Raw genomic sequence first — 25,574 nt, 5'->3', positions numbered from 1 at the left:
ATAAAAGAACAGGTAGTCAAATGGAAGGACACAGCGGTTTGAAGCAGTGACGGTTGTCAGGGAGATGAGAGAGAGAGAAACACAGAGAAAGAGAGAGAGAGAAGCAGTCTTTTTTGTACGAACACCACACTCTAAAGGGAGAGAGACTGAATTTAGTAGAGATAGAGCGACGGCCTAAACGTGAATGTGCAGCCACGAATCTGCGGCCCAATTAATGGATATTAGCCATTCATCCATTTTATCACCCCATATACGTGCGATATATATCACACTTTCACACTCATACACTCTCCTCTGTCTACCTTGTTGCCTGTCAGGCTGTTTTTAACGGCAGTCCGTCAGACGGGCACCTCTGTGGCCTCGCTAATTTGGGTTCATTGGATGGCAATAACTTAATTTAGAGCCTCATCTTTTGGGGCGTTTCTTAATGAGGATGCGCTGTGCAATAACGCGCCGGTTATTCAGGTGGGAGCAACCAGCACCGCGCACCAATGTGTTTAGCCTCCAAGGAACCCGTTAAGCTTGATGAGACTCATCTATAATGCGTGATTGAATACCAGGGTACTCTAAGCTTCTGACGAGACGGAACCGCGCACTAGTCCTGACTGAAGAGGCCTTCAGCGGTTCCTCGAACCTCACATCACACAGAATCAAGTGGAGAACAGCGCATAATAAGAGTTTTAAGGCACTGTTGTCTGGTTTCATTGAAAAGGCCTCTTGTTGTTTAGAGAGGATCAGGTTTTATCGTGTCCTAACCCTGGGTCGCTGGATATCACGGTGACCCGCTTGGCACCCTATGTGGGAATTCCATCCCTAGCTGTAAAATGACAGGTTGTAACGCTCCGAGCGCTCCGGTTACTATGTGACCTTAACCAAGTGATTTAAGTCCAGGTCTTCTGGCCCTTGCTCTTAAAGCCCCCCATTAAGTACTGAGTGGCTGGGAAAAAAAGCACTTGTTTTTAGACAAGTGTGAGACGACCAGATGTACAGTGAGGCGTAGCCTATACCTGTGGTTCACTTAACAAACCGCTCAGTTCAAACATTAATTCAATAAATTTGGCCAGCCACCGACTGACAATTATTAATTTCATTATTATTAATAATAATAATTAATATGTATTTGTCAACTTGTTAACCATCACCATTAAAGATCAGAACAAACGTTTTTTAAATGTGAAAACAAGGACGATGAAATAATAATAATAATCTATATTACTACAACGAATAAATTAATTTAACAGAGAATACCTTTACGTATATAGGCTAATACTACTAAATAAATATCTATTTTTAAAACTTCATACGTAAAATACGATTATGATAATTAAAAATTTGTCTACAAATAATATCAGTGCTACACATAATATGCACTGATTTAGCTTTATGCGAACAGGCGTTACCCTAAATTAAAAAAAAAAAAAAAGTTTTCTTTTCTTTTTTATTTGTGAGATGGAACGTACTCTTTCATTCCTTGTCCTGTTTTATGACACCTAATGTCTTTGACGGGAATTTATCTTTACATAAAAGTGGATTCAGAGCTAATAATTGTTTTGATGCCTTATCGCCATTCCCTTTCATCACATAAACCGAATTCAGGACATTATATTCTCTGACCTGCACTGAAATCAGTTTATGCGGGCGCCTGCTCATATTGTTGAATTCCAAAGTCCGTTTATCATTGTCCAAGCAAGAGCAGGGCAATATTTATCCACAAAAATATCCCTTTTTTTATTGTATTTATTATTATTTTCCTTACGGATTTGTCGGCAGGTTAAATTAAGCACCTGGGATCCCAGGATGTATGAGACTAGTACAATTATTCTCAAAATGCAATAATTCACTTACGAGCAAGTGTTTCGAAAACACTGCATAGCAACACAGGACAAATTCAATCTTAGTGTTTTTCTGCTCTTGCATATCATGACGTCCTCACGTAACTTAATGAAAGTTGCCTTCCCTTTTCCTTTTAAAAAAGACGAGTGTGATTCATTTTGTGCAACGTGCTTCACTCAATTTCACACACACTTTGTCTAGCTAAAAATATCCGAATCGAAGACAGAAGGGGGGGACAGACAGCAACCTGAAAGCGATCATTTAAAGCCAAGACTCTGCCAGCAGCAGCTGTCCAGTACTGTGTGGCGTGATCACCCCAAAACATCTCCCACTCTCCCGACACATTGACGGAGCTCTTTCGCACCAGGAAGCGTAACTTCAGGAAGCCAAGGTGCGCGCGTGGGTGGGTGCGAAAGGGTGTGTGGGCCATGTGCGTTATATGAACTAATAACAATCAATCAAAAATGGACAGTGAGGGAGTGGAGGAAGAGAAAAATGAACTGTCAACACTGGCAAAAATACACGGACAGATAGATAGATAGATGGATAGATAGATAGTGGACTGGTGGAGAGACGGAGAATATGAGAGCGAGTTGTATTATTTAAGCTTTTTTTTCTTTTCCAGGACACAATAAAACATTGATTGTTGCAGTTTGCTGACCCGTAAAATTTGGGGGCTAGATTTCCCTTCAGAACCGAGCATATAATTATGCAAATAGAGATCTGACAGCGATCTGGTGAAGTACTCCCGAAGACAAGGGTCTGGAGGAGTGACAGTCCGGCTTCAGCAAGTGCTCGGCTCTTTGAGAATAGTTCATATTTGGCGGCGCATGAGAGTATGGGAGGAGACGAAAGCGTGTGTGACAAAACACTGATAAAATTGAAATATCAATCAAGGACTTCACAGACTTCAAATACGACGATATTTTTGCAGTTAAGTGCGACTCTCGTGGAAGACATTGTAAAGACAAAAAGTGTTGAGGATGAGATAAAAACACATTACCTGTGTTAATAGTCTGAAAATTCTAAGATGATATACAAGTTTTTGAGACATTGTCTGCAGTGTTTGCACAAAATCCACCAACAGTTCACACAGTGTAGACTTTACAAATTTAAACGGTGTTAAAACAATTAAGCAACCCCCCAAATTAGTAATAAAAAAAGGTTTCCACGTAAGTATTCTCATATTCAGGTGAAAGCCTTTCTTTTCAAATGTGTTTGCTGTTTTTGCGCAACTTTTTATTTATTTATTTTAATTTTGCTCATTCATGGCTTTGATTTGTCAGATTTGTTGTGTAAGAGTACAGTGCCTCTATGCTTTTGCTGGAGTTAACACGAGATTTCAAATTATTTTTCAAGTTATGTTTAATGTTATTATCGGGTAAATGACGCGGCGCTGTAAGTTATTCAAATAGGTACAAATTATTTCACACAACATATGACTTTACATACTTCTATGATGAACATGATTTCAATTTCTCAATTACAAGGTATTTTTTTAAATATGTATTTATTCATGTATTTAATTTTTTATTTATATAGTGGGGGAAAACTCTACGGTGTGTCTGTTCTGAGATAAAGTATTACATTATAAAAATCTGGAATCCTCGCAAAATAAATGCTAATGTAAGTAGTTTTCTTTTTCCAACAATAATTCCTTTAAAAAGACAATTATGAATTTTGTTTTTAAAATATTAATTGAAAGCTTTCCCCCCCAAAATAAACCATTCTGTTGTCATGTGACAAGAAAAAAAAAAGAGAGGACTTTTTATACTGTGGTCGAAGAGTCATTTGTTTATCTGATATTTTATGAAAATATAACCACAAAGTACATTCAAAGCTTCTTTTATTGCTACATCACTTGTAAGTTGTGTGTGTGTGTAGAAAAAGTTTTATACGTTTTTCATGCCATTTTTGAAGTATTTCATTTCTAATGTCTAAAGATTTCTTCTATCAGCATCATCGTCGTTGTTTTTCACTGATCTAAAAAAAGTCAAAGCAGACTTGGAAACATTAAATTCAAGCGTCTCTTTTTTGGGATGATTACTCTTAAAATCATATGTAACAGGATGACATTTGGTTTATTTATTTTTCGCAGGAAAGTTGTCGTCATTACGGCTTTGCTGTGACCGTGTCACTCTTAGGCCATAATTTTCGTAAGTTAAGCAGTTGGAACATAATAAAACTAGGTGCTACAGACATGGCTTAATTCGATACTTGTCTGTCTTTGACTGACACTTATTTTGGTTAACATTGGTCTCATTGTAAAGGCCCGGGCTCGATCTAGACACAACTATCAGCTTTCGTGATAGAGTTCCACAGCTGTTACGTGAGAAGAGCGAGTCATTCTCCGAGCAGGCTCACCTTCCCTGGGAACAGAGCTGAGAGGAGAGCCGCTGGAGCAACAGGCTTTATCGGGCACAGAGGATCTTTCCCCCGTCAGGTTGAACTTTAACCCGACAACTTCTTGGGTTGAAAGTGATGCCTTTACGATCATTACGTTGTAAATAAGAGTACCCTGTGCATTGGTGTCTTCAAGTGCTAGGTGAGATATGTCTATCAAACTGGTCGCACAGGTGCAGGTTAGATGGTACGCATGTTTTATGCACTGAAAAGAAATAGACAAAAATAAAATAGAATGATCGTTACGCATAGTTTTTATAAAGAACTTTATTTAATTACAGCATGGAGATCGTTATTACACTCACATGATTTGAAAACAAACTGATTAATCAGGGCACAGAACTGCCATTAATTCAAAGACGAAAGACTAACATATTTGAACGGTTTATGAAAAGTGAAATTAAAGTTAAAATATCTGATCATGTTTTGATTTAATGAAAGCGAATAATAAAAAAAGAAAACCCAGAAAACATCTTACACTTCTATCATTTCAGACTAGGATGTTTCAATAAAAAGCAGAATCTCTTCGATTAAAATATTAATTGTTAAAACGAGTCCTAATTTACAAACAATTTAAGTTTTCGATTTGGTTTAAGGCTATACTTGATGCGAGTGACATATTCACATATGGCTTGTCAGTTTTGGAAAACAAAATAAAAATATAGATGAAATTCGTGTGTTTATTCCTAAGGCAACAATATTGGGATCTGAGTGGAACTGTTTTAACTAGACAGTATAAGCAACTTGATCAGTGGCATCTAATGAATATTTGCAGGTATATTAAAAGTTTAATTCATTGTAAAAAATAGTTTCGAAACGCAAAAGCCTCTGGGGTCTTGCATGTCTTCAGCTGCAGTCACATGTCTGTTTTGGATAAAAAATAATATATGAAATACCTATAAAGCACTATAACTATTTACACTGATTACCTTCAGGAATTCGAAAAACAACCAATGACAAATTATTCTTTTAAAAAGTGATGAGACCAAAACAGCCTTTACTGAGAGATTAATTTTCAAGCTAAAGCAGACTGATCTGCTGACATGCCTGAGTGACATATCTTTAAGCCTCCGCTAATACCACATTGTCCAGAAGACAATGTCTCTTGTCTTTGCTGAGACAGTAACATAACACATGCTTTAGCTTTAGCAGAGGACGACAAAGAGGTGTTAAAACAGTCCGACTAGTCATGGACTTTGCAAAAAGGGCAAGTTACATTGGCAAACATCATCTTAAAGAATGGCTTTTATACTTTGGATAACATTAAATCGCCCTGATCCTGACACATACGAAGATATTCCAAGACTGACATGTCTACTCCGTCAAAGGGAGATATTTCTAAAATTCATGCTCGCACAAGGTTTTAAGGGATTTAAAAACAGGGGAGGATTCATTCAATCTGTCATGCTGTCAATGGCTTACTTCATTGTGTTCCTTCGAAATCTAGTCTTGATAGCCATCGAACGGATGTTTGAGTTCTGCAAGTTGCTTTTTTTCCCCAGTTAAAGTGTTACGCGTATTAAACAAACAACCCGTAAGCCTTTAGCATCTGACATACTAAAAAGTTCCTAAGCGCTCAAGTACTTTAAATGCAAGCGAGACCCCGTTTAAAAAGAAACAACGAGGGGAAACCAAAGAGAGATACAAAGACTTCGCAGGCAGGCACTAGGACCTGCCAGACTTGTGTGTGTGTGTGTGTGAGTGTGCAGGTGCTTCCCAGGCATTAGCTCAGTTCAGGACAATGTCAGGATAATTAGAGGTGCATCAAGAGGCGGTGTGCGGCGCCGCCTGTCAGCCTTAATCTGGCCACCGATGGGCCACCACCAAATCCACACAGCGGCCCACAGGAGGCACAAGCAGTGAAGCCATATTGCTTTGACAGTTGCACTCATCCAGAAGTAATGCAAAACGCTATTCTGATGTATACAGGCTGACCCTGCACTCCTCAGAGTCATACAATTCACTGAGAGGAGGGCTGCAAGGAGGAATATTTTTCATAAAAAGAACAGAGGAGAAAAGAACTAAGAGGGGACAAAGGTGGGCTCTGGGTTGGGATCTGCGAGCCCTTTATAAATCTTCGTTTTTTATACGGTGGGAGCTGCGTGTGGTGACCGGGCTGGAGGAGGACTCATCCTCGTGGTCCTTAAGGGCATCGCTAAAGAACTTGAAGATGGAGTGGAAGCTCTTCCATGATGTTAACTCATGCTTCTCAGTACCTGCAAAACACAGAACATCATACTGGATGTAAAAAACATATGCAGTCATAATTGTTGATAATTACAGCAAAATAAGCCACATTTTAGTATTTTAAGGGATAGTTCACCCACAAAATAAATGAAAACTCTCACATTTACTCACCCTTCCTCTATTATTTATTAACAACTAAAGAGTATATTTTGAAACTTTGACTGTAAACAGTCAGAAAAAATGCTTGTCACTGGTGCAGTTTCATTAAAAGGACAACTCTGTACCTTTAAAAGGTACATATCAGTACCTCAGAGTAGTACCTCAGGAAAAAATAAGGTACAAAAATGTCCCTTTAATGAAAAATGAAAATTCTGTCAATAATTACTTACCCTCATGACCTTCTTTCATCTTTGCAACACAAATTAAGATACTTTAAAAGAGAAAGAAATTGTTGAATAAAGTTATTTTTGTTTTCTTTGCACACTAAAGGTAGCTACTGATGTCACATGGACTATTTTATCGATGTTCTTTCTACATTTCTACTTGTAGAACGTGGTAGTTGTGTTGCTGTCTATGCAGGATCAGAAAGCTCTTTGGAACATGACAGAATTTTCATTTTTGGGTCACACTTTTTTTATGGGGTTCATAAGACATTATTAAAAAATGATCTACTTTTGTGTTCTGCATATGTTTTGGAATGGTTTGAGGGTGAATAAATGACAGAATTTTCTTTTTTAGTCCAAACCGTCCCTTTAACACTTCCTACTGAGGTCTTCAGAGCAGTGTTAATTTTGTCAACGAATAATTTTTGTCATTTTAATCAACATTTTGTTCACAGGCGAAAATGAGACTATAACAAAACAAAAACTTGTTTTGAATGATAAACACTATGATGAAAATCTACTGACATTTTTGTCAATGAATAAAAGCGAGACGAAAATGTTAGGGAGGGATGATTTTGAAAGATTTTCATTCAGAACGAATCTGCTGCGTTGTTAGGAGGTTAGATGCATACATACAATCTGGTGGATATAAGCTGGCATACATTTGCTGCAGGTCTCATAAAACGTTCAAAAACTGACAATATCTGGGAGTAAGAGAACAGTAGACAAATGGATACATTTGACAATGCAGAGAACTCAATTCGGTCCAGTTTTCTGAGTGCATGCACCGAAACAGTGCCTCTCATACAGTGCACGAGTACTCTTTCACATCTCATGAATGGAAAAATACAAGCAAAATGATTTTGAATTGTCAATTTTAACAAGTATTCACATAAACGCACTCGGTTACTTCTTAGGTGAACGTAAACAATTGGGAGACTATTGGACATGTTCAGTACGTTTAACCGTGCGTTCAGTTTTAAAGGGACAGCACAGCAACCTAATTTAGTTGCTACTGTCTGTAGCATTGATGTTAATCAAGCAACAAAAGAAAGACACAAAATCACTCACTGCTGTTGACTGAATTACTTTATTAGCCACAATAAAGAATAATCTGAATTAATTTATATAAATAAATATGTCTGCTTGAAAGAATGAAGAATGTGGTAAACAAGTTGTTATAAAGAATGCATGATTAGACTATATAACCATTGGAATTTCATTGAAAAGAAGGCCATGTTCTTGTTTCTTTATGAGAAGTGGTTTCATTTAATTCTAATATAAAGGCATGTTACACATCACAGCAGTTACATCTGTGTCTATCATGATAAAACCTTAATATCAAACCTGAGTTTGGTAATTTTAGAGAAATGCTTAATAAATGCATTACACTGTAAATAAACCTATTAGATTTTAGCCAACTATATCTACTGTCGATTTTGTCGACTAAACTCTTGTGATATTTAGTTGACTGAAACTAAAACAACTCAGATGACTAAAATATGACTAAAACTAATTGGCATTTTAGTCAAAAGACTAAGACTAATTTAAAATTGGTTGTCAAAACTGCTCCAGAGCCATTAGATTAAAGGAAGTGATATGTGAGGAGAGTTTCATCTCTAAATAGTTTAGTATGTCTGATGGAGAGCAACAACTTTGGACTCTGTGTTGTGTACGGTGTGCCCCGACACAGCGTTTTCCATCTATTAGGATATTGCGCACTTAAGGACAATGGATGGAATGGACGCTATCCATGGAAGATTAAATTTTCTCTCTCTGGAGTTCGATACACCTATCAGTTAATCCACAAAACGGCTCAGTTTTCCCTCTGTGGCAGCAGGTTAAAGAATTCCCATGTTTGGGTCATTGGATCCAGGTGAAGTGACATGTACACCTTCAGTCCTCATCAGACCTTTCAAAGTCCCACAAGAGCCTTTCACAGTCCTCATAATGCAGCACTTTCAGACAGGTAGCGTCTGGCGCGGAAAGTAGTACATTGAGTCTGTTTATTTATTGTGCTATTTGTGAGAAAGGTTGAATTGAACCCCGGCTAGATCAATTCCACTTTGAACAGTTCACACTGTACGTAGCTTAAAGCGTCCGACTGCCTTGATATACGTCTGCATCAGTTTGTTTGGAACAAAGAGGATCAGACTGATGTGCTTTTCCCCCTCAATCACGCTTTCTCATTCTTTTCCCTCCGCATTGCAACTGGTGCATGAACTTGCCCGGAGGGATCCAATTAAAGACCAACTTTAAGGCCCATGCCAAAAGTGCACTCCGATGGCCATGATATTGACCTCCATGTTTATTACATTGACCCCTGTCTGGGCAGTATTGATGAAGATAGCTGTGGAGAGATGGGAAAGAGGTGTGTGTGTGTCAGACTGGTTGAGTCTTTCTAACTGGGCCAATGATCAGTGCCTCAGGTCAAGTTTACCAAGCTGACGATCAGCGAGTCGATACCTGCTGCCCAAACAATCTCTTTAGTGGTGTAGGTCCTGGCACAACAGCACTCCAGAGGAGAAGACATTGCCTCCACTGCTCTTATTTATAATTCATACCCAATTTGGAGCACACAGCCTTTACTTTCCCTCCACTCCAGGCCCCCTCACCTTTCCCAACTAACCTTTTTATTTGTCTCTTTTTTTTTTCCAGGACCAATTAATGGCGATGGGTTCACTTTTTGTTACCTTGAACCAGTGGTGAACCCCTGATCAACGAGAGCCACTTATACTGATCCCAGCCACGGGGTCAGCCACAGTGCGTCTCCGTGCAGATATGCAAATGCGGCGAGCCCCTGTGGCGACCCTGCGGGAGCTCCGCCCCTGCCGGCGACATCACCTTTGATGAGGGTTCACAAGCATGCCTCACTAATGACCCTTTATTACTCTACCTTGCCATCTCTTAATTGCCAAGATGTGTTGAGTGTAATCAATAGTGTATGTGTGCCGCGGCGTGTCTCGGTTACGTCATTCGCTCGCATAGACACACAAAGAATGGGGAAGAGGACAGCCGTGCCTGGCTAGCCCACAAATTAAATGAATGCCATTTAAAGAGGTGGCCATTGATTAAATGTCATCTTTCAATAAAGAGAGCAATGTCTACCGCATAGAAGTAGGAAAAGTCTCTTGTTCTGGTGTTCCTTTCGTTTTTTTTTCTTTTTCTTTCACAGGGTTTTTTCTTCGCCTAGGGGATTTTTTTTTTAAGTTCTTTAAAGTAGGAGGGATAAGGCTGATAATTTCTTTAACATCTTACAAATAATGGCACGCTACTATTAAAAATCCATTAACGTGCAACTGGGAAATAGATTATTAAAGCTAAAACTTTTATTACAATACATGGTAATTATGACAATCAACAAAATGAACTTTTACCTAATTACTTACATACAAATGATTTGATATACTTCCTAATGCAAAATATTATTAATGATTTTTTAACATTATTTAAAACTTATGTTTTAACAAATATGTATATATTAAAAAATAAATAAATAAATAAAATGTACACTCAGAAGCTGGCTAATAAATAATAAGCCAAAACACAATACTTCTGAAAGTACTGAAGCATTAATCCTGTAAATTCACCCATAAAACACAACTTATCAAAGATAAATTACATTGTAGATCTTGTAGAACCAGTGTTGGGATAGTTATTTTGTAAATGTAATAGGTTACAGATTACAAGTTACTCTATTTGAAATGTAATTAGTAGCGCAACTATTTCAATTACTTTATTAAAATAATGTAACTGATTACATTTGATTACTTTTGGATTACTTTTCTACATTTCTCATTATTCTTTTTGAATCATTTAAAGCAGGCAGGGTTCACCTTACTGTAATACTCAACACTGATTACTGTCAGACGTTCAAAATCCTTTATCACCTGAATAAAGATTATAATCAGTGTTGGGGGTAACACATTACAAGTAACACGAGTTATGTAACCAGATTACTTTGTTCAAGTAACTAGTAAAGTTAAGAGTAACAAGAGTTACTTTTCAAATAAGTAACACCAGTTACTTTGTTTTCCCATTGACTGCTGTCCTAATGTTGAGAGAAATTGGAAGTAAGTGCAGAGGCGAACTCTGAATATGATGCAAACCTGCGATAATTCAATATTAAATAACACAAGTAACCTTTATGTATTTAATCCCATATTATGAATCAATGTTTTTGCTGCTGACCTTTGATGATGCAGTTCAACTATACTAATAAGCAAAAATTACTTCAGACTAAAATTAGACTAATATTTTACACTTTCATTTCTACTTCTTTTTTTGTTTTTAATTGATGAAGATTGTTGGACCTTCTTCTCCTGGTTCTACTGTACAGACATGAATTTACTTTTCCTTCAGCCTGAGGCTTACTAATTTCACTTTTGGTGTAAAAGGGCTTTTATGTTTGTCAAAAATATAACTTTTTACAATAAAAACAAACAAGAAAGCCCTGCCAAGATTTAAGAAGTAATGCAAAAGTAACAAAACGCATTACATTACATAAAAAATTACTAAGTAACGTAAAAGTCTTTTTAAGGAGTAACGCAATACTATAATGTATTACTTTTACCTAAACTTAACAGCTACCTCACTAACTATTAACAAGCAGCAAATTAGGAGTTCATTAAGGCAAAAGTCATAGTTCACGGTTTGTTAATACCCAGAATTGGACCTTAAAATAAAATGTGACCAAATAAAGCATACACAAAAACCCAAATAGAAAATAAAACAGTTAATAAGCATGTGTCCTAAACTCTTAAAACACTGGTGTCTCATATTTTAGAGGAGTCAATGCAATTTGGGAAAGAAATCAATTAAATCTGTGTGTTTGTGTGTGAAAATAATCAGATGTAATCCACTTTGTAATCGTTAACATTTTCATAAGTAACTGTAATTAATTACACTTTTTTTTTTTCAGTAACCTCAACAGATTACAGATATATTTGTAATGAAATTACGTAACTCTGTTACATGTAACTAGATACTCTGCAACACTGTGCAGAACATTACATGCACACAATGCTGTGCTTTCTGTAAGCATCATAATTATGAATACCACAAAATGTAATTGTGCAGTTAGTAAAAGAGTTGCACTTTTTGAACTAGTTCCAGTAAACGCTCTCCAGCAGGCAGGCAGTGATCCACTCAACCCCGAAACCCCTCACAAAAATTCTCATGTAGACACACACTAGATTTTGACATCCTCATCTTCAACAAGGCACCTCACAGTTCGAGCACAAACACACTTCCGCTCACACCAGGCCACCGTTATCTGCGTTACTTCATACGACTCCATTTGACCGCTGCATTTGTCATAATGAAGCTTCATATTTCACTACCCCGTTAAGACGTCTTCCAGATGCAGATCAAATCTTTATAATGAACCATTACATTATTCAGCTGGATACCTTTGAGGGTAATTTAGTAGTTCTTTGATCTCACTGTGACAAATAGTGTTTGAAACAGTGTCCCGGTGACAAACACACACACACACTCTCTTTCTCACACACACTCGCACAAACACAAGCACTCTTTCAACATTCATGTCAACAATAAATCAAGGAAGACAAGCTTTAGCTATCGGCAATTCCTTTTTCTCCTCTCACCAGAAGCGTTACAAATGGTAATCGTGTGTGATGGTAAAATGCTCATGAGCGAACGACGCTCGAGTGAATGAGCAGTCAAAGCACCGCCGCGAGTAACACTCGGAGAGAGTAAAAAATATCAAAGTGTGCTGATTGTAATTGGTCTCCATCTGTACCGTGGCATTCAATCGCGCCTCCTAATTGATTGAGCGCAACTGGCATATTCTATTTATTTGTCAAAATTATTTGATTTCATTGCCAGACATTTTACATGTTGTAATTACACAGTTGTTGAAAAATTACAGTATCTGATATTCTAGTAATTAAAATATTTCAACCTCTAATTGTTTTAGTGTGATTGTTTGCAGTTATGGTAGCTTTATGTGTGTATGTGTGTGTGTGTGTCTTCCTTGCTGCACATCAGCACAATTATATCCTTGACTTGTTCAACACACAGTGTGCTTATAGTTTCACTCCAAACTAGAATGAACTAGTCCGGGTAACACTAACAGGGGGAAACTATCCGTCGCACGATGCTGCAGAGTCTATTTGCTATCTGTGTCCCTGTTGGCAAAGGGCTTAGATTTCCGGTCCCAACGCTCTCTGATATTTGTTTGCTCTATGCTCTAGCGGTTTGGCGGTTTGGCCATGCATGCCTGAACATCTGAGAGGCGATCTGAGAGAGTCGGCTCGAGGACAAACGAGGCCAGAACAGGTGTCAACGTTCTAGCACGTCGTGTTAACGCGGCTCTCTGTGATGGAGAAGCTACGATTCGTGACACAACTAATTAAATCTAAATATACTCTACAGCCAACCCCCACCCGTCACTCCCCCAACGCATAAACCCGCTGCCCTTCGAGGATACGGCTCATCCCTCTTCACGTTCGACGCCAAGAGCGAATATTACCACTGCAACTAGAGCGTGCTTTGTTTGCATTATATCTAATTAAATTAATGCATTTGGAAAAAAAAAATAAGCACTTAAAATTTCAAATAGAAAAAGGGGAAAAACACGCACACCTATGATTTCATCAAAAAGTCTCTCTGTCAATTGCCCGTATGCAGGACCTGTCTGGCGGTGGGTTCCCCTTGTTTCCCCCCTCCTCTGCCTCTTTTAATTACTTTACTTATTATTGTTGTAAGAGCAAACAGAGGCAGAACTCATTACACATCCATAAATGAGAAAGCGAACGTGTGGCTTCAGGGCCTGCTGAGAGAACCTACAATTCACTTATAAAGTTGGAAACAAAGCGAGAGGGGGTAAAGAGTGAGTGAACGAAGGGAGAGCGGGAGACGAACGCTATGAAATGAAGTTTCATTCCTCTCTTCTCACATCATTCAAGCTTGGAACGGAGCAAAGGCAACAAGAGAATGAGCTCCGCAACACATTTCCAGCGTGTGTCCCTGAGCTGCTCCTCCCTTGCAGCGGTGCAGTTTTTTTATTTGAGAGTGGGCGCCTCGACTTAGCTGTAATAAAGACGCCAAGTTTTATAGAGCTGGAATGGAGTCTTTACGAGATAACCGGAGAGCAGGGGCCAGTGTGGGATGTGTAGCGCGAGTATTTGAGACTCTGGGGGACACTAAGTCAAATCACAGCGCGGGTACTATACCCACCGTAGACGGCCGTAACTACTGGCAGTGTTGCAGAGTATTCGAGAGAGAAAATCTAATGATGGCGCTTGGGTGTCTGAATCTGTTTTACCAGTCTGACTAAAGCTAGTCATTAGCCCAGGCTAGCATTTTGCGAGAGGACTAGCGCTTCATTATACAGGCCGACTGTGCCCACTCTGTTTGCTCCTCTGTAAAACAGCCTGTAATAAAGCAAATCAAGAATCACAGAGGAATTCAGAAATGACAAACCGTATCCCTGACAGTGGAGCAGAAACACCGATAGCAAGGCTAATTTGAGGGCTAATTTGTTAGCAAGTCAAATAACCTAAGTCCACAGTAGCATAATTAAGTTAGCCGCTGATAAAAATGCCTGCAGATGTCAGAGTCGACTCCAGAGGGGAAAACGAAAAATAAACAAGAACGACGGAGAGACCCGGAGTGCAAACAGCTCCTAAGCCCCAGTTGCTCATCATTACAGTACTAGAATATTCATTAAGTGGTCTGTGGAAGAGTGACCGAAACCTTATGGTAAGATAAAACGCAATAAATGAGCTGTGCTTTAGAAGACGTTTTTACAGCACTTACAAAAAAGTAAAAAAATAAAAAATAAATAAATAAAAAATAAATTAGGGGAGTGCTATATTTGAGTGGATGCAATTTTGGAGGTTAACAGCCAAAATAAAATAAAATAAAAAAATTAAATAAAATAAATCACAGTTCTTGTACCAGCAGAATTCATGATAGATAAAGAGAGATAAATAAATAAAAAATAAATAAACAACCCCCCTACAACCCTTGTGTTATTGTAAAATAAATGAAAATAAAATAAAAAAATCAAAAAATCAAAATCAAAAATCAAAATCAAATAAAACAAATGGGGAGTGCTGTATTCCAGTGCATTTAATTTCAGGGGTCTAAAAATTTTAATAAAATAAAAATAGAAAAAAAAATACAAAAGGGGGGGTGCTATATTTCAGTGCATGCAATTTGGGGGGGGGTAAACAAAATAAAATAAAATAAAATAAAAGGTACTATCATGGCACATGTCCCCCAAAACAACAAACTGAAAAAGAAAAAGAAAATAAAAGGTATAATCATTGGATGCTTTCTGTTTGAGCAAAAATGTAGAAATAATAATCTATTCATATTAATTAATCTATTAATAATCTATAATAGTCTATCACCTGCAGCTCTTTCACAAAACAGATGAATAGAGTTGATAAATGAACATTTGATCTGACATCGAGGAGAGAAAGGGAGGAATAAAAATTGTTGCAAATGAACTGAGTATTAATGTGGATCTGTCATCCACACAACGCAGGTACACTGAGGGTTAATTCACACAGGCTTTAGCACCAGCACAAGACAGTGTGTCAAGAGTGTACAATAACACAGCACATCACTTGCAAAATTGCACATACACAGATGAGAGGTGTTAGATACTGTTTGATGAAATTGGCGCTGCCGACAAAAGCCCTCCAAAAAACACCAATGAATTTGTACACAGTGACCGCATGAGCATTTGCACATTTCCTCTGAAATTATTGACAACATCAAACATCACTGCATGTGCGTAACTTGACATTACTCTGGTCCATTTTATGTTATTTTTTTTTATTCTAGGCTAAAAATTAGTCAGATACATTTTGTGGGACTCACACAAGAGAGACCTAAATGATGACAAATACCAATAACGAGACCTGCACACCAAACCCACTGCCCTGATGAGCATCTCCACTTCAGCTGAAGTAACAGATGAACCCTACAGGTGCCACTACCTTGATAACAGTGCCTGAGAAAGTGAGAGTGAGAAGGCGTGTGAGGGAATACAGGAAATCAATGGTGGGTCAATACATAAATAAGAACACAGTGTTTGAGTGTGTTTACTAAAGGAGCAGCAGCAGTCCTGGACCGAAGAGAGTTCTGCAGTCACACGACATCCATACCAACACTGTGTAAACTAAAGACGACAATGGATTCTTCTTGCTTCTGCTAACAGTGAGATACATCTACGAAATGGGTGTGTTTGTACACTGATTCGCGAAAATTGATTTTTGCGCTGGACATATTTCAAATCTCGGCTTAGTTGGAAGGTATGAGCAGATGTGGGATGATGCAAGAGAGTGTAAATCAAACCACAGGCTAATGCAGCGATTGAGTCAAGCACACAACGCAGCAGGACAGTAATTGAGGAAACTGACTTGGCATAGAATTATTGCATGTACAGTGCACTGCCTCAAGTTCAACGTTTTTTTTTTGTTCAGAGAAAACTTTCTCTTTTCCATTGTGAAGGGGACACTGCTACCTAAAACAAGTTTGTTTTTACCTATTATGAGTTTCACAATTCATATTTTTCAAAACAGAAATGTCTCTTAAAGCCCTCCATGAACAACAGGGTGAATATGGAGGAAAAAAAAAAAAAAGAAGATACGCAAGTGGAAAGAGAACATTAAGAGAACGGAGGAACCCAACATCCTCTAGCAAGTCAAACATGTTGCCAAAAAAAGGAAATGTGAGTATAAGTATTTAAATCCAGGCTCAGTGGAATAACATATAAGTTGCTTCTTGAACATTTGCGACACTTTCAAAGCAAAATGTCTAGTTAGTGGGACTAAATTTGAACAAGATGATTGTAAATTTTGGAAACATTTTATTACATTGGTTTTTGTATGTATCGTGGCAGTTCAGAAATGAAATGTCCAATAAGTGGTGCTAAAAAGTTAATGCTCTTTATTCCTATCATATAATTAATAGTGTTAACAAAATCAAACAAAAATATAGCTGCAAGCCTGTAACCACCTAAAATCAATGATTACAAAAAAAAAAAAAGCATTTTTGGCAAATCCAGGTAATTTACCATAAAAATTTGTTTTTTTTTATAGTTTATGATTGTTATAGTGCCAGCTGTGGTTTGATCTCGTTAAAACTTTGCATGCTTGTTTAGAATCACCTGTCGCATGCACTCACCAGGTTTCATGAAGTTTTAAGTATTCCTTTAGGTTTTGTAGATTTTGGGTAAATTTGGACAAGCCCCCTTTTTCTAAACAACAACCCTGTTATAGTGTCCTAAAGGGTAAATTTCAACTTCTTTTTTAATAATTATTGACTTAGAGAGTCCAGAGAATTGCACCGTAGTGTTAAACCTAGGCCTAGTTTGCAAAAATAGGTATGATATAAATATAATAAAAATAATGTACAATCGTTAATGCCCTTGAAAAATGTGATATCGTCTCTCAGCGGCCGAATTCTTTAAAATTTCACATAGGCCTTTGGGGCCGTGAGTCAAACAGGCCCACCGAGTTTCATTCTGATCGGCCTACGTTAACCTTGTCTAATGGGTGCTCAAAATTCATCAGCCAATGGCGGCCATGCTTTTTTGAGATATGCAAATGTCCTTATAGACACTTGTGACACTTTGGACCAAGACTGTGCACAACGATTTTCATGCTGATAGGACAAATGTTTGCATAGGTATAGCCATGTTTATGTTTTTCCCCCTCTTTTAGCGCCACCAAGGCCAAGCTCTGCAATTTTTTCCCTGTGACCTCAGATTGAGCTCTTACATAGGTGTTCTGAGTTTGGCAGAGATATCTCATTCTGTTCAGGAGTTATAGGCTGTTTACTAAAAGTGGCTCTGCCCCTTTCGAACGTTTTGGTGAAATTCTCGAAATTGATACTCACTCTCCAGATGATCTTCCTACAATGGTTTGGCTCCAATCAGGCGAAAAGCTTAGGATTAGTTCTCAAAAGTAGTTTTTTTGTTTTCCCAAAATACCTGAAAATGTCATACTTTTGATTGCTGTAGCGCCCCCGTTAGGCAAACTGGGGCAAGCCTTGGTGACATTAGTGGTGGTATGAGTACCACCAATTCTTCCAAGTTTCAAGTCTCTACGACTTACTGATTGCTGATCCTTGGTCATTCTAACAACTACAATACGGTTTCAGCACAACGCGCTTGAACCCCTAATAAAATAAGTCTAAATATTATAACAATGAAAGGAGAAGGAAAGGGAAAAGACTAGCCACATATTTATTGAATAAACTGCCAAATTATTTAGTTGGCATGAGAATTACATTTGTAAGAAAAACTACTAATTTATAATTTTTAAAGTCAGTTCTAAAATGTCTAGTAGCAATGCAGACGCAGTCGGTGAAGTACCCCTTGGTGCCTAGCTGGCATAATTTGCAGTTGCCGTCGCTCACCAACACAGTGGACTTGGAAGTGTGATCTGAAGCTGGATTACTTGCATCAAACCTATAAGTACACAGCATTCACATGTGTTTAGCATCGCAAGAGTGCTCCATGACACACTTTCCAGGTGGAGCTTTCAGAAGGCTGTCTCCTCCAGCCCGAGTGGAGGCAAAGGAGGGCGATCAGCCTCTCGCTGTGCTGTCATCTGTAATTACGGGGGCATCTTCAGAGCGGCCCCATGCAAAGCGGGTGGCAGACAGGCTAGCGGCTAATGCACGGGACCCACACTTCACATCAGCGAGGAAGGCAGGCTGACCTTGCTTGCCTCACATTAGCACTCTTATCTGGTGCGTGTGTGTATGTGTGTGTTGTGTGCCTGTGTGGAGGTGTAGGAGATAGTCCTGGAGTGGGCCGCGGGGGCGGGGAGGAGCAGAAATAGATCACTTAGGGGAACAAAGTGTAATTAATGGGTGGAGAGAGATAAGAGTACCCTGGCCACTATCTGGGAATGTGCTAATAGGGTTCACACACACTCAGCATGAGCAGGGGATGACCCCTGACAGAGTGTGTGTGTGTCTGTTTGTGAAGACATTATGTATACTGATGCGATGGATATGAGTGAGTGACTGTGAGTGAGTGAGTGGGGAGTGAATACTAGAATTTTTACACAACAGTTCTGTCTGGTCCTCGAATCTGATTGGCTGCGAGGAGTGCAATATTCTAGTGATACTGGAACTCCAACCATTTCACTGTTTGTATCACTCCGCTTGTGATATTTCTCACAGTGAAAAATAGAATTTTATAAATCATTTTATAAATCATACTGTTTTTGTGTATAATTTTATAAATAATACTAATTTTGTACATTTATAGTCGAATCACAGGCGTGCTGATATACAGCCATATCGCATGGCTACTCATTTGATATCACTCATGTATACATTTCATTAAAATCTTCCATGCATTATAAAAGTTATTTCGGCTGAAAATTATTTTCTAACCGATAGCGGATACCCAATAAATTTCCGATGTTAAACTTCTTTAATATTTTGTCTAAACAAAATATTATAGAATTATTCAAATAAAACCATATATTATAAAATGTTAATTTAGCCATCACATCATATAAAAAAAAGATAAATTTAGGCATGACATAATTATAATGTACAATTGGAAAATTCTTTTTGTTAAAAATAACATTTATGAGTGTTATTAAATGGTTAGTTTTCACTAACCTCATTAACCTCATTATGGCAAAGGTAATCTAAATGTGAAAATATGCACAGATAAAAACATACAAAATAAACTAATATAGATCAGGTAAAATATCTGAAAATCTCCCATAATGGCCAATTACTAATATGGTATCAATATATGCAAAATAACTAAATAACTAAATAAATAAAAATGAAAAACAAATAATAAAATAAAATAAAATGAAATAAAATAAAATAAAATCAATAGTTGACCATCCTGAATGATCTCTAAACACAAGACAATAACATCCAAGTCAAATTCCATTCTGTGCTCTTGTTTTCAAAGGGGATTTTGTGGTTTAACACATAAGAGGAAACAACTAGAACATGTTGTTACAGTCGCCACATTCCCCTCCTTCACAACACACCCACACAGAACACACGTCTTTCACATCAATCCCATGAACAATGTTATTACACTTGGCTCAGTGGCAGGGCTTCAAATGAAGAGGACATTAATGTTTACATTGACTGAAGGAACAAGGAAAACACAACAGTCAGCTTAAGGTCAGTTCACGGCAACGAAAAGGGATGCTAATTGAGAGGAACTTCCTAACAACCTCCTGTATGCGTGGGTCCTGCGTCAAGGGGCCCGTACAGGAGCCACGCAGGAGGCTTCTATGACAGTGAAGCGCCACATGGAAGACAGACAATGTTTAAAATGCATTTCCTCTGTTTGTCTGAAAAACAGAGCAGTGGTGAATCACAAACCAAAAATGGGTCACAGGTCTGTTCTTGTAGGATCACGGAAAGCCATGCTAAATGCAGAAATATTAAAATGCAATTACAAACATACATGCAAATAACATTAATATTGTGATCTTTGAGGGATTCAATAATGGTGTTATAAGATTAACATTTATTTTGAGAGACAAATTAATAGCTTAGTTATCTGCATACTGTAAATAAAACAGACAGTCTCAAACTCCGACCCCAGTCTGACCCTAAACTCGGAGTCCACTCATATAGAGAACCACGAGTGAGAGAGAAGAGGCTGGCTTCTGTCAAAAGATAGAAAAGAGAGATAGAAAACACTACAGAAAACTATATCACTTCACTCAGTAAATATGACCTTACTCAGCAAATAGAATCAGAGAAACACAAAGGAAAAAAAACCCCACTGAAGATTAGAGATAAAAAGCAAGATATTAAATACACTACCAGTCAAAAGTTTTTGCACAGTAAATTTCTGCTCACCAAGCCTGCATTTATTTAACCCAAAACATAATAAAAGCAGCAATATTGTGAAATATTTTTGCTAGCTAAAATAACTGCTTTCTATATGAATATATTTTAAAATGTAATTTATTCCTGTGATCAAAGCTAAATTTCAGCATCATTACGGTAACACTTTAGAATCGGGTACACTTATTCACTATTAACGAGTTTTCCTTTAATAGATTCCTAATTTGCTGCTTATTAACAGTTAGTAAGGTAGTTGTTAAGTTTAGGTATTGGGTAGGATTAGGGATGCAGAATAAGGTCATGTAGAATAAGGCATTGATATGTGCTTAATTAGCACTAATAAATGGCTAATATTCTACTAATGTGCCTGCTAATAAGCAACTAGTCAAGAAACCGTAAAATAAAGTGTTACCCAGTTTTCATTGTCACATGATCCTTCAGAAATCATTGTAATATGCTGATTTGCTGTCCAAAAAACATATTTTTGTTATTATTATTATCATCATCATCATCAATATTTAAAACAGTTGAGAAAATTTTTTTCAGGATTCTTTGATGAAGAGAAAGATCCAAAGATTAGCATTTATCTGAAATAAAAAGCTTTTGTAACATTATATACGATACCATTCAAAAGTTTGGAGTCAGTATTTTTTTGGGGGGGGGTGGCTGTGCAATGCCATAATAATAACCATAATAACCACAGTTAAAACATTATAACTGATGACTATGATGCATTATACCCTTTAATAACCCTTTATAATGCATTTTACATAAAGGCCTTAAGTAAACTGTTACCGAAATCTTTTGTAACATCATAAATGTCTTGACTCAAATCAATTTAATGGCATCTTTGCTGAGTCTATATATAAAAAAAACAAAAACAAAAAAAACACATTTTAAGAAATGTCTAATTACGATATCAGAACGATTTCTGAAGAATCATGTGACCCTGAAGACTAGAGTAATGGCTGCTGAAAATTCAGCTTTGCAAATTACATTTTAAAATATATTAAAACAGAAAATAATTTTAAATTGTAATAATAAATTTCACAATATTATTGCTTTTACTGTATTTATAATAAACAAATATAGCCTTTATGTACATGAGAGACTTTAAAAAACACTTAAAAAATAAATTATTCCAAACTTGTGAATGGTATATATATATATATATATATATATAATGTTTCTTCCTATAATCACTTTATGGCAAACTGATACTACAAAGGCATTAAGTGAGTGCACTCTATACAAAAAAAAAAAGAAAAAAAAAAAAGACACCCAGCACATTTACACCCAGGCGATGATTCATTAGAGAAAAGCTGTAAAAAGCAGTAAACATTAAAAAAAGTTTAAGTGTTTTGTTTCCAATGTAATGTTGTGATCGAAACTTACTCAAACAGCATGAGAGGGGCCAAAAGTTCAGCGCAAACAACCCACCCAAACAAAACTCCACAAACAAACAAACACAAACAATGGCAGGCATCTAAAAGCATCTCCGCTTTTGCATACACAAAGCGTGGGAAGAGTTAACTCCCTGATAAGCTGTCTCAAACCCCGGCATTATGCATTTTTCATGCCATGTGAGTCAGAGACCGAATAATTATCTCTCTATCTCTCAGAGACGAGTGTAGAGGGCTGCATCCACTTCCCTCCCGGTGCTCTCTCCACACTCAATGCGAATTAACTCATACAGACGTCAACAAAACATTCAGATGAACCCTTGGACGGGTAGGTGACAAGTTGAGCAAAGACTTTAGATGTACTCAGCGCCTACGTGGTCACACTGACCTCCAAATGAGGCTTGATCTTTACCTGCTGGGGGCAAGCAGGAAAAAAAACCCACCTTGACCAAATCTATAGACCCTTATCTGACAGAGCAGCTGACGCTCAACACGTAGCCCATGTCAAATAAAATGTTCAGATGCACCGTGACCCTGTAGCGACACACTATTAATCAAAAGTGTGTTAGGGATGCAGGAGCAAGCCGGGATGAGTGTTTGAGGATTGTGTGTTTGGTGTGGGTGTGCGAGTACAGCAGGGGTCAGAAAGCCGCTCTGACTCTCTCAATGGTGCTCTATTGACAGCAGAGGTGAGAGTGAGTGCGGGGAACGGCAAATAGAATAAAATAATCAATACGTTCTCACTTGTCAGAAGGGTAAGAGTCCTTTAAGAAGAGTAAACTTTAACCCCGCAGTATGTTACATTGATCAGATGATGTAAACTCCTGCCACAGGCAGCCCTGCTATATCTGTTCTGACATATATGGAATGTGAGTCACCGATAACATTGTCTGAGAAGATGTGTGACTGTAAGTGTCAGAGAGGGAGAGATTGAGAGAGCACATTCCTTTACAAATGCCTGCGCAACAACAAATACAATTAACGCTGCTTGATACTTCAAGACAATTGCTGTTCATATTTGAACACTGAGCCCTGAAATATAAAACTTCTGTGTATAACATCCCACAGTTCACCTTTTAAAAAATATCTGAAAAATATGACTTATGACAATTGGCTCTGTTTATGATTTTTAGAGATGCATTCTTCCTCTGATGATACAATTTTTCCTGCTGTTGTTTCTTTTCAGAAAATCAAAAACACTAACAAATCAGTCAGAGCAAATACTACATTAATCTACCTTACCCTTTTTTGAGCATAATACCTAATATTCAATACTTTTTTATTTTTGGTGAAATAAATTAATACATTTAATTGGTAAGGATGCGTTAAATTGACCAAAAGAAAAAACATTTACAATATTACACAATTTTTTTTTTTTTTATAAAATACATACAGTTGAAGTCAGAAGTTTACATACACCTTGCAGAATCTGCAAAATGTTAATTATTTTACCAAAATAAGAGGGATCATACAAAATGCATGTTGTTTTTTTATTTAGTACTGACCGGAATTAGATATTTCACATAAAATTTATGATAGTTTTTCATGAGTCCCTTGTTTGTCCCGAACAGTTAAACTGCCTGCTTTTCTTCAGAAAAATCCATCAGGTCCCACAAATTCTTTGGTGTTTCAGCATTTTTGTGTATTTGAACCCTTTTCAACAATGACCGTATGATTTTGAGATCCATCTTTTTACACTGAGGACAACTGAGGGACTCATATGCAACTATTACAGAAGGTTCAAATGATCACTAATACTTCAGAAGGAAACACAATGCATTAAGAGCCAGGGGTGTAAACTTTTGAACAGAATGAAGTGTAAATGATGTGTGCATAAATATCATATTTTATTTTCATTTAGCACTGCCCTTCAGAAGCTACAGAAGATGCTTACATGTTTCCCAGAAGACAAAATAAGTTAAATTTACCCTGATCTTCAACTTCAAAAAGTTTTCACCCCTGGCTCTTAATGCACTGTGTTTCCTTCTGGTGCATCAGTGAGCGTTTGAACCTTCTGTAATAGTTGTAATTAATAAATGTAATAAATGGATTTAACAAAACATTTCCAGATATTTTTCCACTCATTATATAAATTATAATAATTTATAAGAAACCAGAATCATTAAGAGGAATTATGTTTACCGCCAGAAACACTACGTTCTTTATGATTCTAATCACCGTTAGAGACCATAATATCATTGACATATTAGCATAGGCTCTTTTGACTTGGCCCAGTAAACAACCACAAAACAATGTGCTAAAACCACTCATAAAACCACATAGCAACACCCTGGCACCCACCCACAACAGCCTAGTATTGAGGCAGTTTCTTTTTTCCCTGTTTTCTTCTAAAATATTATGTAGTTGCTTCATACTCTCTTCATGATAAAAACGGCGAACAAGAACATCGAGTGCTTAACCTTCATAATGTTCCTGTTTCTGTTCAAAGAAATCCTTTAGTAGAAACAAGGTCCTCTGGGTATGTTAATACAGTATCATGTGATAAATTAGACAGAAAGAAAAACAAGCTTTAAAAGTTAATGAAGAGAAGTGGAACATTAATGCAGAGAGAGATGAATGGAGACAGAGAGAGAGGGAGACGCTAACCCTCTGTCATAATTCAAACAAGTAAAAAGTCTCCCACCGTTCTGTTTACAGTGTATAATTAATGCCTGCGAGTTCAAACACAGCTTTATCTGTACTCGTCGGCTTAAGTGATATGATTTCATGTTTTATGGCTGGTTATGCCCCTCTCTTTAGGCAAAAACTACTGGGGCAATTCTGGCCCCCCCAAACACTGCTGCTTTTCTACCCGCAGCTAAAGTGCCTCGTTAATTCCCTCCCCACCGCTGACAACAGCCGCATCCATCAATCCGTCTAAAATACGCCCCCGATCGCTTTGAGTTTTACTACCGTGCGTCTCTCGTTATTGGGCTGATGGCGTGTTTCAAAGCCTTGTTTCACTCTACGTCTTCAGTTGCTGACCTCTAAGGTCTCGGTAACTTTAAACCCTCCACGCCTACGTTGGCTTGATGTGCTAAAGCATTATGATACTTCAGAGCGCTCGCTCTCCTCGTGTGCAATAAATTTGAATGTATATGTTCAAAAGGTGCTTAACTACAGCGGAGCTTCAATGGGCATCGTGGGTGCACTCATGGCCAACTACGCAGACAAGGCTTTAGCATATATGGTGATAATATTTAGTGACATTTGGGGAAAAAAAATTGTTTTAGATAAATATGTTGATTTTTAAATAATTATACAATTTTGGGCCATGCTTGCATCTTACCTAGGCTTTGTCTATTCAAAGAAATCCCAGATTCAAAAGAGACTTAAAGGATTAGTTCACTTTCAGAACTAAAATTTCCTGGTAATTTACTTACCCCCATGTCATCCAAGATGTTCATGTTTTTCTTTCTTCAGTCGAATAGAAATTAAGGTTTCTGAGGAAAAACTTCTAGGATTCTCCATAAAGTAAACTGGGTTAAAGGTCAAAACTGCAGTTTCAATGCCCTTCTAAGGGCTCTACACA

General features: G+C 37.5%; 1 protein-coding gene across 2 annotated transcripts in view; it reads right to left on the bottom strand.

Moving 5' to 3' along the window:
• Positions 1-4,485: 4,485 nt before the first annotated feature.
• Positions 4,486-25,574, bottom strand: part of fam172a (family with sequence similarity 172 member A) — a 212,820-nt gene continuing 191,731 nt past the window's right edge. For both annotated transcript variants that reach the window (XM_051110089.1, XM_051110090.1), the window contains exon 11: positions 4,486-6,452. In XM_051110089.1, the coding sequence (XP_050966046.1) occupies positions 6,304-6,452 (149 nt within the window). In that variant the 3' untranslated portion in view covers positions 4,486-6,303. The remainder of the gene's footprint in view (positions 6,453-25,574) is intronic.

This window comes from Labeo rohita, chromosome 5 (genome assembly GCF_022985175.1).
Source record: "Labeo rohita strain BAU-BD-2019 chromosome 5, IGBB_LRoh.1.0, whole genome shotgun sequence".
Lineage (NCBI taxonomy): Eukaryota > Metazoa > Chordata > Actinopteri > Cypriniformes > Cyprinidae > Labeo > Labeo rohita.
Note: the sequence above shows the minus strand (reverse complement) of the source record. Positions and strands in the feature narration are given on the sequence as shown.